Here is a 21,667-nt window from a genome sequence, read left to right as displayed (position 1 = left end):
GCTGTTGGCTAATTTAAAATGATTTAATAGCAATCTGTGGGGAACTATAAAAAATGATATTTTTGGCTTGCAGTAAGTAAAACTTCATTTATACTGTATTGCACCGCTGAGAATGAAAAAAATGTTATTAGCAGATCACAAAGAGCATTTGCAGGTTGTCTCAATATTTATTTATTGTACCTACTGTGGTCACCACATAGTTATCTGGTGCACTTATCAGACAATAATAATCTCAATTTTCTTTTTAGTAAATCACATGTGGACCCAGATATACATACATAGAAAAGTTGTTTAGAAAAGAACTGTTGGTAAGTCTCTTGGTGAACCATCAATTTCTGTGAAATCACAAATTTAATAGCGGAAATGTGCTTAGACTGAACTCTGTAGGATCACGATTTCTTTTTAATTTATTTATTCATGTATTATATATAGTTTGTCACATTTTTAAGCAAGAAATGATTGTAAACAATTCTACAACAAATGTGTTATCTGTATAACATTTAAGTCAGAATAAGATACATTGTAGTTACTGAATGTATTTATGTCAGCAGACCTGCTAATGATCTGCCTGTTGCACAGCTGACAGGGAACAGAGCAGGTGAGTGAGATATGATCACAGGTGGTCACTCTTGTCTCATGTGGGGTTTTTTCTCTACTGCCAGCTGTGACCACATGCACTTTCAGCTGTTTACTTGTGATTGGATTGCCCAAAGTGCATGTCGATAGCAGATATAAATGGGTGTTAGTTTTTCTCTCAGTTGCTGCAGACAATTTCTGAATAAGCATGTGGTCCAGTTTGCAGATAATCAACAAAATACATGCGGAGTGAATATGGTTCATGCACCTGTTCTTCACATCCCCGCAGAGCATCATTTCAACTACAAGGTGTAGAAATCATATTCTAAACATTATGCGCTGCTTGCAGCAGTGCCTATTCTTCTATGAAAATGTATATAAGACTGTTGGAGTATGGCCAGTCAAAGAAGAGCAAAGATGATATTTATATCCCACACTTTTCATTCCAGTCTATACCAGCCAGGCACCTTTCTTATAATTCTCAGAATAAAAAAAAACTAATTGTAAAAAATATAGAAGAAATTGGAGTGAGCTGGGACATTTAAGGCATGAAACTTTGACTGTGCTTGAACTCAGTGTTGCTTTATAAAAAGCAGTGCTATGTTTTTTGAACATGACTCACTTTCAGGCTCCGAGTGTTATTCATGCTCATCCTGACAAAGGTCTGACTGATTGCGAGATAAAAAATGCTCTGCAGGGAGCTCCAGGGACAGCAGTTTGTGTGAAGAGTGAATTAGGCAAACATGAGAGATCAGAAAAATACACAGTTGGGAATGATTTCAACTCCCCACCGGCTCTGCAGATGTCTCCTTCTATCTGATAATCAGTAAACCACAGGCAGAACATGTTTCTGTCAATAACACATGTCTAAATACTGCTCATGTGAAAAAAAATAAAATAAATATGCAACGCAGTGACACCTGTAGGGAGAAGTCCCAGTGTAATGGCATTTAAAGCCCTTCAGCTTCTGTAATGTCTGCCAATTCTATTCTATTCTATTCTATTCTATTCTATTCTATTCTACTCTACAGTCATTTAGCAGACGCTTTTATCCAAAGCGACTTACATATAAGTGAGAACAACACAAGCACAAAATCAAACAGTAGAGGACATCGTAGGAAGATGCTAGTGGACTGTCCACTTGGATGCAGTTCCTTGCATGAAGTGCTATAGGCTTTTTTTTTTTTTTTTTTCCCTACCTAAATGAAGTATGTGGGTGGAGTACACCTAGGGATGGAAATAAAACAGTCCTTCAGCTTTGACTGAATTGCTTTTATATGCTTTACAAAATAATAGCACAGGCGTTAAAGAGAGGACTTTAGGTCTCAATCCACACCTTTCAACCAGGCTGAGCGAAAGGAGATTAATATGACATGCAATACTCCTAAAAAGCTGAAAGACTAATTAAATATGATCCACATTTGATATGTTACAAAACAAGAAACGTAAATGCTTTGTGAAAAACATGGTCAAATTAAACTAAATGCCAGAAAGGAATCAAGATAAATTGCTGTGACAAGAAGTTGTGCAACATGAGGAATTAAATAGTTGGCTAAACATCTCCGTGATATCGAGGTTAATTAGCAACAGGTCAACAAAGTGACTTGATGTAATGGGAACATCTGAGTCTTTTAAGAGTATAAAGAACATGGGGGTCATTACGCAGTGTAAGACTGTGTGGATGAAGAGTTTTACAGTTTAACAGTGATGTTTTATAGATCTGTAAACAGGGGATATGGCTAACAACCAATATGAATGGTTGCGATCAAGCATCACAGCTATAAAAACTGACCCAATTTGTTTAGTGAAAAAAACTGTAGGGGTTCAAAACCACTTTTCACTGACAGAAAAGTTTCACATTTTCATATTTGTCCATTTCTGGATCTAGGTTAAAAATGCATTATAAAACAACAACAACAAAAGAAAAAACTTCCCCATATATATAGAGGTGTAACTCTACATGTATCTGTTTCAATTTTTTTTTTTGCTTTGGAACATTTGGCATACAACAAATGCATACCAAGTTCCCACAAAAAAGCTTAACTGTCTTAAAATACCTACAGCTTCCTGGTAGTGGACGTTTTGGCCGGCGACAGATTTGAAGTGCTCATGAGACGATTTAGACATTTTATGTCATGTTTTATAAATCAAAATATCCTTCCTAAAGATCTAAGTAATAGTTACAAGCACGCCTGCATGAAATACTTATCATGAAAAAACTGCTGCCATTTGAGCAAACTTGATCGGATTGTGGTGCCGATGAACATCTTTGGCTATGCCTCCACGTATTATTGCAGGTTGAGCTGGTTCATTCAGACAGATGGCAGGAAAGTTCTGATGACTAGACTGGGATTTTCTGTTTCACCTTGTCCTGCTCCAGACAGCAAATACACTTCACCTCTGTTATCATGTACAGACCATACTGGCCCCTACAAAAATAAAAAAATAGTATTGTTTTATTTTTTATTTTTTTATAAAAAAAGATATAAAGAAATAAAGCAATTGTTGCCTTGTTTGTCACAGAAACAATCAAATATTTGCAAAATGAAACCTATAACTTAAGGTTAACAACATGGCAAAAAAAAGAATAAGAAGTAGGTAATATTAAGATGGCAAGAATAGGCTGTTTATATTATAATGACCATCTACACTACACTATAACTATGAGGTTTGATCAGCTAGTGAGAAGTGGGCCATCTCAGATAATGTCTGTTCTCCTACTATAGCATGCAGTGCAAGTGCTCCTGCACTCGGCTTTGCAGCGTGTGCTGGGGTTGGAGTTGTTCTTTTCCCCCCTCAGCTTCTCAATATCTGGCACCGCATCCTTTAGAAGTTTGCTGCAAATTTGGATTATGCTGCAGTCTACCTTGTTTCACCCGCCCTGCTGGCTGTTTCCCTTCTCCACTAGACTTTCCTCTGTCAGCTGCTGCAGGAACCACTTCCAGCTGTTTGGGTTTCAGTACTTCTGATGATGTGTATATTTCTTGCTACAAAGTTCCAGTGTGTTGTAAAATAAAGCATCAATCCATCTGTGCACATGAATCTTTTTGAATTATTCGATCCAGAACGAAGGGAATCTAAAAATTAAAACAGTGCAAAATCCTGTGTGGTTAAATAACTGAAATTTGGTATAATATATATATATATATATATATATATATATATGTAAGGATAAATGATCATTTTCTTCTGTTATTTACATACTAAATATTAAAACCATCAGTCTTTGGAAAACTTTGGGACCAGCAAGTCTTTATGATTATTTGACAAAGATGAAAAGGCTTAATGACTACCATGGCCCTTTAGTGAAATCAAGCTCCTTTGACTTAAAACTGCAGAGAATCACCCTTTTCTTCATCTTCCATTATTGCATTACAAAATTATATGAAGTCAAAATTGTTCCATGAGCATTTTAAGGAGAAGCCAGAGCTTGAAGACTGTCTGCCACAGTTAATATCTCCTGTTTGGGATAACTTTGTCTGCCCAGCTAAGTATGTAAGTGGACAAAGATAACTGGATAAAACAAAAGAGTCTGCAGGTCTTGTGCAGAGCTGTGTTCCAGATCATGTGGTAAAAGCAGGCTTTTCACTGAAAACTCTTCACTTTTCATGCCTCAGGCAACACAAAGTGCTTTACAGGATAAAATCAAGTCATAAGGATTAAAACAAACAGTGGATAAAAAGGCATTTAAAAATAATAGACACAAGCTCTTTCCACACACTCACACACACACACACACACACACACACACACACACAAGGACATAGAGCAAAGAACTCACCCACATTCCCCGAAAAACATCATTCCCTGAATATTCACTCTTTAACTGAATTCTGGTTAATAAAACAACTAAAAACATTAAGTAAGTGATAAAAATTCTGACTTGGTGCTGATGTGAGGAGACAATACCTCGGGATCCATCCACACCAGGAGCCAGTCCCCCGCATGCTCATAGGGTCCGCTGCCACAGCAACCGTACAACTCCCAGGCAGCAACGGGGCCACCCCGCAGCCGTGAAGCTGCAGTGCTGGACCCTGCGCCACCCAAACAGCAGCGGTCATCATGACAACAGCCCCCAGACCAAACAGGCAGGGCCCCCAACGTGCTGGATCCCCATAAGGAAAACACTGGAGTTAAAACCAGAAGATGAATAACCTTAAGAAGCAGTAAGAAATAAGAGCAACAATAAAAGAAAACATACATATATACATAGAAGGACTTCACAATAATGTATTAAAAATAAGAAATCTAATAAAACAATTTTAAAATAAATAAATTAATAAATGAAGTAAATTCAGATAAGTAAATAAAATAAAATAAAATTCAGTTAAATGCTAAGCTAAAAAGGTGTGTCTTGAGCCTCTTCTTAAAAACATCAACAGTCTCCGTGGCCCTGAGGCTCTCTGGCAGGCTGTTCTACAGTCGAGGACCATAACAATGGAAAGAGGTCTCACCGTATGTCTTAGTTCTGACTTTAGGAACCAGTAAAAGGCCAGTACCAGAGGACCTCAGGGTCCGCGAAGGCTCATAATTACCTTTGACAGCTTACATGCAGTTGAAGTTGAACTTTTAAAAGAATACATTAAAATGTGGATTAAATTAATATTTGTACAAGTTTAAGTGAAATATCTTTATATTTCTCTTGAAGCATCACTTTTTGTTTAGATACTGTGTAGATACTGTCCTTAAAAATAGAACGGACATATCTCTATTGAATCTACACATATAAGTTTAATTGAACAATCTTCTATTAGAATTTACAGCAAGCAGTTTTTTTTTCTAGTTTTTGGTTTCATTGTAAATATTATTAAACATGGTTCTGTTTATTACAAATATCATACCTCTAGGAAACAAATTCCCATAAGTATCAATTCAAAATTTTAATGCTTCTAAGTCTACAATTAGCATAAATGTTAGTATTTTATATAAACTTTATATAAGGAAACAAACAATACCTTATTTTCCAAAAGAAAATTATAAATATGATATGATAAATATGATAATAAATGTGATGATAAAAATACACATACAGGCTACATCTGAAACATCTACATCCATAATTAGCATTTAACTTAAGCTCTGCTGTGTGTGACAACAGAGTCATAGAGCTGTTTTCATTATTATAATGTTGGCTAATTTTGCAAAGATCCTTGTTCACATCTGCTGTAATCCACAGTCTTACATAGCACTCGGTATTTTGTTATATCTGCCTGCAGCACACATTTTCCTGCTTTGGTTAAATGCTGTTTTTCACTCCAGGCTTTGAGAAACAACACATTGGGGACAACCAAGTCAAATCAGCTCAAATCAAATCTGCTCACTTGGGTTACATACTCATACAAAATCCCATAAAAATAAAGCAATGCATACGCGTTCAAAAACTAACAGCTTTAAGTAAATGATAGGTGATTAATAGCTATAACTCATTTAAAAGAAAAAATCTTTTTTGTTTTTTTACGTTGAACAAGGCTTACAATTTGCTCCATGTAATAAATCCTGGAGCTACAGCCTGACTAATCCATGAAATGCATATAACTAATATAGAATAATGAGGTCAACCATCTCAGAGAAATTAATGTAATGAGACCCTTCTATGCAGTCTTTGTATGAGGTTGCTATTTTTTCAGCACGTAAAAGTGAAAAAATATCCATAAAACATAGACCACTACAGTGTGGTCTGGTGTGTGTCTGTGTGGGGTGCAGCATACTAATGCAAGGTGGGAGCATCATGGACATAAAGCTGTTTGAAAACAACAAGCAATGGGCACATACAAATACTGCCAACATGCCCTGTTGGCTGCATTTGTTTTTGGCAGTTTTTGCACCAAATCTCTCCAAAGAAGCATAATACACGTATAACTGTGTAAGCTTTAGTTAATTTGTTTATGTATCTAAATCTATAATGAAGAGCAAATAATAATCTGAGCAGAAAGGAAAAGGAAAACAGACTTAAGCTTCTAAGAGCGGTCTTCCGCTTCCCAACACAAGGATCAGGCAGTGCCACAGTCATGTTCTGGCTTTTGCAGACACTTAAAGGAGTCCTGGTCTTTTCATGTATACACTGTCCTCTAAGTGTTGTTAAATAATTGTTTAAAAACTTATTATACCAAAAAAAAAAAAAAAAAAAAAATTGAAGTGCTTTTTCTGCCCCTTTATTCAAAATAAAACTTTTCTCGTGAGATTTCATGCCAGATTTTGAAAAACATAGATTTTAGTTTAATTAATGTTAATGAGGTGCACGCTGACTGATTACTGGTAGTCCAGTGCCGGAAGGGGGGGGCGGGCCCAGCATGTCCAACAGCTAGTGATAGCAAGCTAACTGAAAGCTTGTTTGAAACTGACGCTAAACCTGAGAGAGAGAGAAGATACCGAGATGGTGGAAGGAGCATGTTTTCATCATTGTCATTTTAATGTCTGCTCACCTTGCTGTAAAGTCAGATAGACTGTTGACAATGAAGCATGTCGTTCACATTATTACGTCTCAATTTTATTCTATGTTGGACCATTTTTAAACTATAAATGTGCTTTTTCAAAAAATCCAGAGTTAGAGATGAAGTACACACTCAAAAATAGAGGTACCAGCTTGTACCTAAAAAGGTACAAATGCTTGTCGCTGGGGGTGTACTCTTTTGAGAGACATTTTTGTACCCTTCAGTTCTGGTCTATTTTTGTACCTTATCAAGTTCAACCTCACCTTATCAAGTTATGTTTTTTATGTTTTCCACAGCATTAGGCCTGGTCCATTCCACTTAGCAATATTATCTTATCTTTAATCTAGAAACCATCTTCAAAAACTCAAAATACTGACCAGCCATACACTTAGTTTGCAGCATCTGACCTTCATTGTCTGGTGTAGTAAATGACTGTTAAGTAGTACTACTGTCATCACTCAACTCTGCTCCAGTTTGTAACATTACAGCCATTAACATTACATTTTTCAATGCTGCAGGTACCCTTATGGTCGAAATGGTACAAATTTGTACTTTATGTCACTGTGAACCCTTTTTCGTAGTCTGAAGGTGTGCTTCTGGTCTCTTAAAGACCAGTATTGTACTTTTGAGAGAACATTTCTTTGAAATATACCTATAGGTACAGAAATGTCCTTATCTTGTACCTCTATTTTTGAGAGTGTAATATTGACCGCTGCTTCATATTTCCCGACCAAACTTACACTACATGCCACACCGAACTACCAGCAGCCAGATAAGCACACACACACACACACACACACATTTAACGACACAGAACTGAACAAAGCAGCGCGTTTACTTTAGATTTTATTTGCAGTCAGTGTTCATCTTAATTAATTAGCCTATTTAGATGGGCTGTTTTAGACAGGAGTCTGGAAAATGTCGTGATTCCCACATGAATGATCTCTGCTTTATTTAGTCACCATGCGGCCGTGTTACTATACAGATAAATAACATGAAGTTAAATATCCTGTATAAATAAAGCGTCACGGTTTGGCTGCAATTAGGCCATAGCCGGCAGAGATGCAGGTGCATTATCAGCAAAACGTAATCTAATCCATCTGTCCCTGGTAGTTTGGTCCTTTGATGAAGGGAGAGCAAAAACATACCGGTGTTGGTTTTGGCAACAGACAACCGAGCAGTTGACATGGGACCACTGTTTCTACATCTTCTCACAGCTTGTTCATAACTGTTACTGAGGCAGGCCCAGCAGGCATAGAAGAGGGGTGGGTTTAGGCCTAGAACAGTGGTGGGTTTATGCAATTAGCTACCCGGGATAACGAAATCCTGGGGGCAAATAAAAAAACAAAACAAAAAACAAAACAAAAAACAAAAAAAAAAACGCATTTGCGAGACTTCAGCCTTGTGGACAGTTTTGCTGCAAACAAAGTGCCCAGACGCAAAAACTCGACCATCTTCAAAAGAAAGGTTTCCAGGGATGTTAACACTTCCGTCCAACACCAAGACACACATTTAAACTTGAAATAGTGCAATTTCCGGGTGATGACCCCTTTAAGGGAATTGTGATTAAAAATGAAAATGGCAGCTTACTACTCCATATGCAATGGTTTCGCTGTACATCCTCATCTCAGGATAGATGTTGACCAGGTACCACCGGAAAGTTTTGCATTGCAGCCGCTTCCTCAGAGCCTTCCTCTCAGAGATGTCGCCAATATCAATCCCTGAGTCCTGGGATGGACAAACAGACACACAGATGCACACAAAGAATAAAGCTGATTAGCTGCAGTTTGTGGAGAAGTGAATTAGATAAACTGCCTTTCATAAGTATCTTGCAGACACTTGTGGTGTATTTAAAAGCTTCTTAATACTTGATTTTGATCTATTTCTTATTTAAAAGTGATTTACTATTTAGGAGCCAAATCAAACGGCAGCAGTCAAGGTTCAGTTACAAAAAAAGCAAAAGACTACATTTGTAGATTATTATTAGTTTTAAATAATTTTACTGAAGTATTTTGATTGAACTTCAAGCCTATTTATTATATTACAAGTAGATGTACTCTTTACTTCACTAGATTTTTTAAAAATGTATTTTACGGTATTAAAAAGTGATATGTTGGCCTTATGTTTTGTCATCTGACGGCTCCTTAAATTTAAATTTAAAGAATAAAAATTGTGTGCTTTAACTATACTTACTGCATGATAGTACTTAAATGTACTATTTATCTGATTATTTGAAAGAATGTTTTTACTTAAACTGAATGGCTAAATAAATCTTTAGCTATTGAAAGCAACTAAACTCAAAATGTGCAAACTTCAGATAAATGTCATCTTAACTTTTAAACTCTCAATTACCACAAATGATTTTGTTGCTTCGATAAATCATGGGTTTAAAGGCTGAGGTTAAATTTCATGCTTCTTGAGTGCAGCCTCTGTTAAATGCCTCATTATTGACTGAATGAATTGCCTGCAGATGTTCATCTATTCATAACTTAGATTAACATTTTCAAACAGATTATGCAGAACAAAAAAAAAAAAAAAAAGAAGATTCAGAGAGCAAACATTGGATTTAGCCTGTGAGGGGATGTTACATTTATTATGACAAAGCAGGAATGTTCATTTTAACCGACTGAATCCAGTTTATGATTAAATAAATGAGTGCATCTTCCATATACCCTGAAATAACAATAACAAAACAACAAAAACAAGAACATAGTTGCAAAAACACACACGATGTGCAAGATTGTCGACAGTGTAACAGTATTTGCAAATAGTATGATTAAGGCCCATTTTAGATTAACCAAAAGTGTCTAATTTCTGCTGAAAAAAAAAACCCCATTTTGCCAGTTACCAAATTAAATGAAATATGTGCCATTAGAACTTGATTTTTGTTCTTAATGCTTTATTGCTTCTTTCACCCCCCAGTCACAGCTGTAATCCAATTTGCCTCTTGAATTTATCATTGAAAATGTCATTGTGAGATGCTGCTGGTGTCTCCATTTAGACAATTACATGAAATATTTGAAATGTGTCTTTATGCAGTGACATATATCAAATTCAGGTCAGTCTGCAAATAGCAAAAAAATAATTTCTTGTGCATTTTTCAGGAGGTCTCAGAGGTTTTGCTCACATCAACATTTGCGATGAGAGATGAGGAAATTATACTCAGCATTGTAACATCTAAATAACAGATGCAGTTTATACTAGATTCATTTTAATATTATACACTACCTGAAAAAAAAAAGAAGCAGTCACCAATAAAAAAAAAAAAAAAAAAGGTCAGATGCTAATAGTTTGTTGGATCACCGCTTTGATAACAGCACACATTCCCTGTGGCATTGCTTTGATAAGCTTCTGCAATGTCACACGATTTATTTCCATCCAGTGTTAAAGAGATTTTTCATTGAGATCTTGTATTGATGATGCGAAAGTGACCGCTCTGCAAAGCCTTCTCCAAAACACTACAAGGAGCCTCTCAGGGGTTCAGGTCGGAACTCTGTGGTGGCCAGTCCATGTGTGAAAATGATGTGTCAAGCTCCCTGAACAACTCTTTTACAATTTAAACCTGGTGAATCCTGGCTTGACTTCTTGGAGTACTCCTGAAAAAATCCATTGATGGAATAACATGTTCAGTCAGTGTATTCAGCTGATGTCATTGTTTGGGGATATAAATGTTGCTGAACTTAGGACCTGACCAACTGAAGCAACCCCTGATTGTAAGTCTGCCCCTACAGTCCTGTAACAATAGGCACTAAGCATGATGGACGCATCACTCACTTAATCTGGCTTCCCTCTTACCCTGATGCGCCAATCACTCTGAAGCAGAAGTATTCAATTCTGTCCTACAAAGGCTGCAATCCAGCATATCCTCTATCCTAGCGCCAACACAGCTGACTCAAGTTAAGTAGTGCAGAACTTGATAGGTTCCATTTAAATTGACTCAGGTGTGTTAAAGTAGGAATACATGGGAAAACCTGTCAGATTGCAGCCTTCATAGAATCTAATTGAATCCTCCAGCTCCAGAACGATGCAGGAATGCCACGTTAGCCTGTTCCAGAGTCAAGTCTTTATCCTCCCTAGAAAACATTCAAGTGATCACCAATGTATTTATTGAGGTGAAGACGGTTCCCCACTATCCTTCCAGTTCTTAAGGCTGGGGTAGGTACTCTTGCTCAGAGACATCTTTTTTACTCTGTGTGAAGAGGATCCTCATCCTGATAGTCGTCTATACATTTTGTAATCATAAACAATAAGAAATATAGTTAGTTAAACTCTGACCAATCCAAACATTCGGACCAATTGAAGTTGTTAATTTCTAACATTTTGTAAGCTTCTTCTCCCGGCTCCCCTCCTCCCCCTCCCGCAGAGCACACCTGATAGCCACACCCTGCATGTAATTAGCGTGTTATTATAAAAATACAAAGTAGTGAAGAAGAAACTCGTAAGGCCAGCATGGCTGAGAAAATGCAGGAAGGATTTTCCTGACCCGGCTCGGTTTACTCCTCCTGCTAAACAGCCAAGAAAGAAAAAATTGTTGGTGAAAATAGCTGCGAATAAAAAGCCTTGGATGAAGCAAGGAGCAAAACGAGAGGGGGAGGAGCCAAGACAGGGTGCCACTTTCAAATGTTGCTAGCTCCCCAACATTACCTACCCCGGCTTTAACCCTCTATAGGGCACTCAATAAAATACCTTGAAATGAGAAATTTTAACCTAAAATTGTCCTTCTGGTATGTACCAAGGCCTCCGGTCTGTTACTTTTTTTTTTTTTGTTTATGCTGAAAATGAAAGAAAACAAAGTGATCAAAAATAGTAACTTGCCTGACAAAGAGTGAAGAATGCAATGAACAGTTCTTAAATTTAGTAGTTTCTGCAGTCTCCATTGATCTTCTCTGCTTGATGCCAATGATTTAACACTCCTTTAACAGACAAAAATCTTTCCTACAACCACAGGATGTCTTTCCACGTGGTTGTGTAAGAAATGAGAGGCAACTCATTGCAGCAGTTAAATAACTTGTCGCCAGCTGGATAAAAAAACATGCAGTAGTTATCCAACACGAGGCGTGTGCCTTTTGGCTTCGTTAAATCCAGGTGGAAACTTTTTAGTTAGTTTGTCTTCGTTTAGCTATTGGTAGCCATTTCGTTTTCCCCTGTATGTTATTTAGCTCGGCCAAGCCACTGTGTTAGGTCGGTTTTTCTCAGTTCAATTTGAGTTGTTTCTTACATTTTATAAGCTGGCGGCTTTACTCATATTTAGAATTTTGTATTCATTTAGGAATTTTTGGGCCAATGAAAATTAGTTTTTGAAATGACCTTCTGTGTCCTTGTTTCTTTATGACTCGGTCCCTGACAATTTCATTCATTATTTAGATGACCGATGCGAGTGAAATAAAAAAAGACTTCATCTCATCTTCAGATTAATAAAAAAAAAAAGTGACCGGGTGTTGCAGATAAGAGACCAATGATTAGATCTTCTCCACTGAGTAACAGATGAAAGCTCTCTTATCCAAACCTCTCATGTCTAAGGTCTTGTGTTTTTTCTTCTGTTGACATGAGTGATGGCATCGAGCCAAAATCTAAAGTGCCCTCCCGAAGCCTTCCGAGGAAATGTAGTGGATGCTTCTGAGTCTGCCAAATGATTTATAAACATTTACAAAATATTTGAGGTAAATCCTCCTACAGGATCTCACTTTCTATCAAAGGATCCGCAGGTAACTCTGTAACTGTGGATGCTAGAGGGCATGTGTCTACAATAAGAAAAAAATCCCACAGCTTTGACCTGAATGGGATGTGTGCCAGGGGAAAGCTTGTGCCAAACCACTAGAGAAAAAAATTGAGTTTGCAAGCGAACATACAGACAAAGACTAGGCTCTTTGGAACAATGTGCTCTAGATAGATGAATCAGATATGTCGACACACACAGTGTCTCTTTTCAGGAGAAAAACGTCATTCCACCTTAACAGCCTGGGAGATGTTACAGCTTTGTGTTGCTTCAAACTGGAAAAATGGAAAGTATCAATACAGTGCATGATATGATGGGGACATATTCCCAGATTTCTAACTAAAACTGGACATTTTAATGATCTTGAAGACCCTAACAAATCATAGAGTGGCTATAAATTGAAATGGATTATGATGAAATTGCTATGTGATTTGAAGATTTTAGTTACTAAATGATTTTTTTTTTTTTAAATTTCATAGGACTCAAAATAATTGTTAAATGATGTCAGACACCTGTGGACAAATATGCAAAATACCAACAAGAAGTTATTTCTTCTAGTAAATGATAAATAAAGGTCCTAAAGTCAAGGGTTTCTAAAAAAGAAACAATACAGTTGTTGAAATATTTTCTTAACTATTATAAAAAGAAATAAAAAGGAGTGCACTTCATTTTTCAGAAAAACTTATTCCACAACATTATTCCTCACCTCCATGGGAATATTCCATGCCATATAGACGTGGCTTTTGAACTCATCCATCCAAACCTCTGCTACTCTGAGGGCGTTTCGCCGCACGTGAGACGTCAGGTCTTCGGTGTAGGGTTTATGAGCACGTTCTATATGGGCGATGCGAGCACATGGAAGGACCTCGACACTGCCACCACACTGCCACACCTGGTTTCAAACATGATACACAAAAAAGAGAAAACAGCCAGCAAGCTGATTTAAAAGCCTCACATTCACAGATAACTTTCACCACAGTTTACCGCCTTAAAATTTTACTTTGTTCAGGTAAAACAAGGTTATGAAACACAAAGTAAATGTCTTCATAAGTAATTAAAGGTTTTAAATAAAGGCTGATTCCTTGCAAAAATATGTCACATTGCCTACACCACTAGAAGTAGAAACTATCTAAGCCAAGGGGTGGGCAACTCTGGTCCTCGAGGGCCGCGGTCCTGCTAGGGTTCAGAGTTTCCCTGCTGCAGCACAACTGACTCAAATCAGGGAAAATTAGCCGACTGGTGCAGAGTTTGATGTGCAGCAGTCTGCTGATTAAGTCTGATGTGTTGCAGCAGGAAAACTATGTGCTTCTGCTACACTTGCAGGACTGCAGCCCTTGAGGACCGGAGCTGCCCACCCCTGATCTAAGCACTAAGAACGTACTGATTGACAAGTACACGCTCCTCATAACCTCCAGTACCCACTGTATCCCTGATTGTAAAGAGGGAGCCCACATTGTCCAGAAACAGTTGCTTTGCTAAGAAAGAAAACTTTTCTTGGGTTCCTGGTGATTTAAAGTAGCATAAACTTCTTCCATAGTGAGGCTCTCTGGGAGGCTCAGAAGAGTCGATAATTTCTGCTTTTTTTATGCCACATAATAGTCGACTCATCATAATAGTAACAATAATTAACTTTTTACAAAGATAAAATCTAAATTTGTTGAATGCTGTATGGGATGTATATTATAAATTCATCTAAGAGTTTTCTCTATGTAAAAAAATAAAAATCCTCAAGTATTGAATGGTATTGGTGGTATTGGTGTTTTCCCCCCCAGTATATAAACCAGATTGTCTTTATCTTTTCCAGCCTTTAATATTCTACATTTCTATACTTCTGTCACAAGGAGGAGGTGGTGGTATGGACCCAAATGCAGGACTGGATGCAGGAATGCTGAATCTAGATGTTTATTCCAGAAAACATGACACAAGAGGCAAACAAAATGAAGCAGCAAACAGAACTGAAACCGAGGCTGTAAATACTGGGAAACCAAACAAGACACAGGTGTAGTGAATGAAATAAATGAGACCAGGTGAACTTAATGAACACGAAATCAATACAGGAAACAAAACACAAAAATAAACTGAACAGGCAATACTACAAAATAAGACAAGAAACCAAAACTGAGAAAAAAACATGAAACTGCACATAATGACGTACTTCTATAGTCTTCTTCTTTAGTCCAATCAAATCTGGCTAGTTAGCATTTAAATGTTTTAGTTACTATCTAAAAGATAGAATTAAAGATACAATGTGGAAGGAGTAGAAATAATTGTAACACAATCTTGTAGATTAGTAACAGAAAATGATGAACGTGTTCTTAGACTATTTATGACATTTTCTTCTGTTTATGTACTCATATTGTTGGGTCTTCAAAGGAGATGTCACTACCAGAGCCTGTCAAGGATGCCTAAAAACCTCTATGCAAGGACATCTTATGTTTCAAGTATAATTAGGGCTAATGTCTTCAGACTGAGCTGTTATATGAGGACCAAACACATTCTCAGATTATTGTTTACAAATCTTTGTCACTTCTATCAAAAACTAGAAATGCTTTCTGAGTGCAGACCTCTGCCAAGCAGCTAATTTCTACCCATACTGTGAAGAATCCTTTGAAAAATGACTGTGTCCACAATTCATTCCAGATCACTCCCAAGACTGAATGAATCTAAGTTAGACCAAAACCTATTCTCAGAAAAAATCTGAAAAATCCACCCAGCAGTTTTTGAGTAAAATCGCTATATACAAACAGATTAAAGGCTAAAACATTAACTCCTTGGTAAAGGTAGCAAACCTAAGAAGCATTGTGATGCAAGTAAGAGTTAATGTACAGAAATTGTGCATGTTTTGTATATGTAGAATAATATAGTTGTCATATATTATTTAATTTCTTACAAGGCATTTGATTATATGTTGCATTATTTTCTCGGTTTGGTTTCTATTCATTCATAGCTAAGTTAGTTTTCTAGGTTCCTTTATTATCTTGCTTCTAATGATACTGGGAGTTTTGCTACTTAAGAGTGTGCATGCTCAAGGTCTGTATCAACCCAAATCTTTGAAAGCACGCAATATTTAAAATAATTTCTGGATGTAAAGCAGGTAGGTAATGTTGTGGAGCTAGCAAGATCGGAAAGTAGCAACCTGTCGTGGCTCCTCCCCCACTGGTTTTGCTCCTTGCATGATCCAAGGCTTTTTTCTTACCTCTACCAAGGAGGTTGTGTTTTTACCGATGTTTATCTTTTTGTGTTCAAGATAACTCAGAAAGTTATGGACAGTTTTAAATAAATATTCAGAGTTGTTGGATATGTGGATTTAATTTTGGTGGTGATCCGGATCACCGTTTGGATCCAGGAATTTTTTAAATGCCTTGCTGGAGGTTTGCACTCTCCGAGTGCTTTTCTAGTTCGCAGCTTTTTCCACCAACGGTTTTCTCTTTCTCGGCTGTTTAGCGGGAGGAGACAAATAAATCGAGCCGGGTCGGGAAATCCTTCTTGCATTTTCTCAGCCATGAAGAAGCTTACGAAATATAAGAAATGAACGACTTCAATTCGGCCCGACCTTTTTGATTGGTCAGTTTTTACAGATTTACAGTAAACTGAGGGGTCTAACTATATTCCTTTTTGTTCATGATTACTAAATGTATAGACTACTATCAGGATGAGGAACCACTTCACCCAGAGTAAAAAAATGTCTCTGAGCAAGATTACCTGTCCCAGCTTTAATATCGATCTATAGAATAAGTGCAAGAACAAGAATAATATCAATCAATCAATCAATCAATCAATCTTTATTTCAGACTTAAAATGTCCATAAAAATACATAAAAAAGACAAAACAGTAAGCAAGCAGTTAAAGTCCATATATGCACTCCCTCCAGTGCCTCCAGAGCACAGAGGTGAACCTTACACTGCTCTGCTCAGGTCTTACAAGAGCACAAATAATCTCACTTTGTGAGTCCATGAGTCTCAATAAAAACTTGTTTACAAAATTTCTTCAAATAATCAAATGATATAAAATAATATGCTACTGCTAAGTTCTCTACCAGCAGCAGATTTAACAGAAACTGAAAAGTGGCCAAATAACTACATCTACAGTAACACAACCTTGAAGCAAGTAAGGCTGTAATAACTGTCTTCAATTTGTAAGCTTCAAGGATATTAGCACCACATTTCATGATGTTAATAAAACAGCCACTTAGATATTTTGTCTTAATGTAAATGAACAGCAGAGGACATTTGAAGAATGCAGCTGGTAGACTGAGTGAAAAACAACAAAAAAACAGCTGATAATGTATGATTCACAAGATTCGTTGCCGTACTCTTCTGCATCATTTTAAAGCAGCCAAAGCAGCACTGTGGAACAGACACTCGTAGCTTGCAGCAACCTTCCCTAGAAAGTAATTCTTCCTCCACTGTTTAGCATCAAGTTTCCTTTCTGACAGTGAAGCAAATGCTTCAGAGCTTTTGCCTGCAGTGTGTCATCTGCGCAGTTTACTTCTAACTGTCTGTGGCTTTTTTCCAAATTCATCACAATGAAAGGGCAATTACTGTCAAAACTGAAGTCAGATCTCCATAGCTATCACTGGCTACATTGTTATTGCTTTCATAACACAAACGCTTTATGTTATCAGACTTTTCTAATAGAACATTCCTCTTGAATGATCAAACACTATCTAATTTGCATGTTGGTTCATGCAATCTGTTTTCCGGTGTGCTGGTGCAGCGAATAATTACACAACACTTTACTCATTCACAATCTTAAACAAGACGTCAAACTCCATTCCCATAATGTCAAATTGTCTAAATGTTGTGTAATCATAACAGCTGACACTTGCTCTGTATCATTAAATAATGGCAGCATACTTAACCCACATTGTTGCACAAAAACAGAACAAAAAAAACTCCACAACTCAAAGATAATATTTGAGTCATTTCTGTCCTATTAAGAGTCGTGTCCTCTCTCCACAAAGTCCAACTCCACAGCAACGGAATAATCTCCGTCAGAGCAGCACAATCTTTTTTCTTTTCTGTTGAACGAAAAACTCATCTCAAGAAATACCTGACATCTTCTGTTCCATTTTCCATCAAACCGCTATCTGCCAGATCCTCTTACAAATATACTTCGGTCTAAATCTCATCTTCCTCATCATGTAACTGTTCTTTCTCTAATTTCCTTTTTAAAGACGTTTTCTACCAGTGAGGTAGCTGTTTGCAAAGATCTATTATAATGACACCATCAGTCTAAGCATAAGCTAATTTTACTGCCGATCTCATCATAATTTACTTTGGATAAAAGCAAGAGCTTAATACCTGTAATGTAAATGTAATGTGAGTGGAAGTGGTTTCATTTTGGCCCGTATAATGGTGCCAGTTACATTAGTCTGCAGCACTATTTCAGAACAGCTAAAGAGGTATATGTGGTATGACTTTTGTTTAATTGTGTGGCTTTAATTTAAATACAAATTCAAGACTCATATTTGTCAGCTGACTTAATAACAGACTAATTTGTGCAGCGTTACAACCTTTAAGTCTTACTTACTAGACTTAATACTTAAAAAGTGGCAAACCTTTTACAATGTTCAGATTTCTCCTTAAATCCCCCCCCAAAAAAATCACATTTTCATATAAATTCAAAAAGTAAGTAGAATTTAAAGGGCAATAGATAGATAGACAGATACAACTAAAACTGTCACTTATTAAGAGTCCATCCATCCATCCATCCATCCATCCATCCATCTTCTGCCGCTTATCCGGGGTCGGGTCGCGGGGGCAGCAGCCTAAGCAGGGAAGCCCAGACTTCCCTCTCCCCAGCCACATTTGCCAACTCTGCGGGGGGGATCCCGAGGCGTTCCACGGCCAGCCGAGAGATATAATCCCTCCAGCGTGTCCTGGGTCTTCCCCGGGTTCTCCTCCCAGAGGGACGTGCCTGGAACACCTCACCAGGGAGGCGTCCAGGAGGCATCCTGACCAGATGCCCGAGCCACCTCAACTGGTTCCTCTCGATGCGAAGGAGCAGCGGCTCTACTCTGAGCCCCTCCCGGATGACCGAGCTCCTCACCCTATCTCTAAGGGAGAGCCCGGCCACCCTGCGGAGGAAACTCATTTCAGCCGCCTGTATACGAGATCTCGTTCTTTCGGTCACGACCCACAGCTCATGACCATAGGTGAGGGTAGGAACGTAGATCGACTGATAAATTGAGAGCTTCGCCTTCTGGCTCAGCTCCTTCTTCACCACGACAGACCGTGGTAATGCAGAGCCCGCATTACTGCAGACGCTGCACCGATCCGTCTGTCGATCTCACGCTCCATCTTTCCCTCACTCGTGAACAAGACCCCGAGATATTTAAACTCCTCCACTTGAGGCAGGACCTCACTCCCGACCCGGAGAGGGCAATCCACCCTATTCCGGCTGAGGACCATGGTCTCAGATTTGGAGGTGCTGATTCTCATCCCAGCCGCTTCACACTCGGCTTATTAAGAGTTATTATTACTTATTAAGAGTTGCGTTGGAAAACCTAGACATGAGAGGAAACTTTCGATTTATTTCATTTTACAAATTTCTTAACTTAGAAAGTACAATGTAATATAAATCAATTTCTATTTTTTTTGCTAATCAAAACACACACACACACACTAATGTTGACCTAATAATTGTTATCCTATTAACTTATCCTATCAATCTTATGTTAAAGCTTAAAAGTATTTCACAGCCTCTCTAAATAATTTTTAAGTAAAGAATATTTTTGTGTAGCTCTTGTCTAGAGTAACATTGAATATTTTATCTCAGTGAGGATGGGGAATGGACTGAAGTCACCAGGGATTTTAGGTAAAAATGACATTGTATCATCTCAGGTTCAGCATGAGATCCAGAGAACCATGAATTCATGCATCTGTCCTGCCTTCAGCCATCCCTGTTAGCAGGTGAATTTACTTGTTATATTATCATGGCTCATGGTTCAGTTATACAAGATGTAATATTTGAGTTATGACTTAAAACAACAAAGAAATATTTTGAAAATAGGTTAAGGAGCTGGAATTTGAACAACTAATTACTAGGGGTAGGAAATCTAATCGAAAAAAAATCGAATGTTGGCATTTTTTGCTTCACTATTTTAAAATCTATTTCTTTTGTTTAAAAAAAGTTTTTTCAAATAAATACAAATAATTAACTGTAAAATGTATAGCAGCAGAATAATGGCTTGGCTGTTTTTTTTTTTTTTTTAATTCTTTTTTTTATTATTCATTGAAATCAAGAAAAATAACTCGCAAAATATTTACAAAAATCTACAAAAAGTCTACAAAAATCAGCAATATCGAAGAATCATGAGAATCACAATTTATATAGAATTGGCACCCAAAAAATCAGAATCGAATCTGGACAAAAGGATATCCTCACAACCCTACTAATTACTAATACTTATTAGTTAATTCTGCTTTGGTAATAAATTTAAAACATACATGGAGGCAGTGGTGTAGTCCAGGAAATAAGTAGAATAATAGAGTATATATGGAGTATACTCACTTCTTTTTCAATCAGGAGTACACCCACTTCTAAACCCGTCCCTACACATGTGCCTACGTCACCCAGCAGCTAAGCGAGGGTTACATATGTTACACTGGTGCAGTTAGCCATCAGCTGTGTTAAATTTAGCCTGAACATAGAGAGAATAAAGATGTGTGTATATATGTTTATTAGCCTGTCTCTTACTCGTCTGTGAGCCAGTATTGGTTTAGTCATTTATTTCTCTTCCTCTCTGAAACTGAAGAGCAGAAATTATGTGACAGTGAGCAAATATTCTGATGGTTTTTTGGGGTAAACCAAATAGAGTAGTTTTACATGTCACTTTTTCTGAAAAAGTGTTTTCTGGGCTACTTTTTCCCCAGTTTTTGTTTTATAAAGGGCAAAAAAATTGAGAGTTTACCCACTACATCACTGCATGGAGGTGGCCTTGTTTTGAAAAAAATGAAAACACATTATAGTAATACACATTATTATGTTAGGTCCTGATTTGGATGTAATCTGAAATTATATGTTACATTTAAAGCTTGTGAGGAGATACAACAGTGAAAGAACACCATTCATCTCCAATCTCCAATCTAAAATGTGAAGAACCTCAAGAATGTTTTCACTGTATCGTCCTGTGATTCAGTGCAGTTTCAGACACTTTCCCTTTTTATTTTGTCTGTATATAAAGCTATCTGCTTTCATCTTCAAGCAAAACCTCTCCTGTTTCTCCACAAACATAAGGCTTTGAAAAGTCTCCTAATATCTCCCACCGCATTCTTTTCACAACTCCTCAGTATCTGGTGATAATAGAACCCTTTACATCAAAGCACAGACTTACTTTATAGGTAAAGCTTAGCTTATTCTCTTGGTGCCCACAGCACTTGCTGAGGCAGCGCAGGCAGATGGTATGAAGCTTCCACTTTCTATCGAGTAGCTCTGTCTTTCATATAAACTAATAAGTTAATAATTTCACCTCATCCACAAAACAATTCTGAAATATTTGCAGATAATAATTAGGGATGCACCGATACCAATGCCTGTATCGGTATCGACTCAATACCAAGCATTTGTACTCGTATTTGGTATTAATAAAAGTGTACAGATACTACTACCGATACCACACTAGTCATGCTAGTGCAGATGTGTTTGATGACATGCTTCGGATATGTTTTAAAAGAAATAACTGCCTTTAAAATGTGACATTTTTTGTTACACTAAAACAGTAATCCTCACTGTTAATTCAACAAGGGCCACACTCAATATACTAAGACAAGAGGAGAGCCACTAACCACCCCCCCCCCCCCAAAAAAAAGTGTTCCTATGCTACGTATCCTGCTACGTCGCCAAATCAGTAACATTCAGCATTTTAGCGAGGAATCGTTATCCTAAATATTGCATGGAGTAATGGCATTCTTATGCAACAGTATATGGTGAAAATACAATA

At 37.4% G+C, this 21,667-nt stretch overlaps 1 protein-coding gene across 1 annotated transcript in view; it reads right to left on the bottom strand.

The window, feature by feature from the left end:
- Positions 1 to 21,667, bottom strand: part of galnt18b (UDP-N-acetyl-alpha-D-galactosamine:polypeptide N-acetylgalactosaminyltransferase 18b) — a gene marked incomplete at its 3' end in the record, with an annotated part of 94,755 nt that overhangs the window by 9,194 nt on the left and 63,894 nt on the right. The window contains exons 7-8 of the mRNA XM_079249416.1: positions 13,430 to 13,615; positions 8,598 to 8,735 (exon numbers count right to left, since the gene is read on the bottom strand). Coding sequence (XP_079105542.1) covers positions 8,598 to 8,735; positions 13,430 to 13,615 — 324 coding nt within the window. The remainder of the gene's footprint in view (positions 1 to 8,597; positions 8,736 to 13,429; positions 13,616 to 21,667) is intronic.

The sequence above is a fragment of the Telmatherina bonti genome (assembly GCF_933228915.1).
Source record: "Telmatherina bonti genome assembly, chromosome: 1".
Lineage (NCBI taxonomy): Eukaryota > Metazoa > Chordata > Actinopteri > Atheriniformes > Telmatherinidae > Telmatherina > Telmatherina bonti.
The sequence above is the reverse complement of the archived record's forward strand: the minus strand, read 5'-3'. Positions and strand labels throughout refer to the sequence as shown.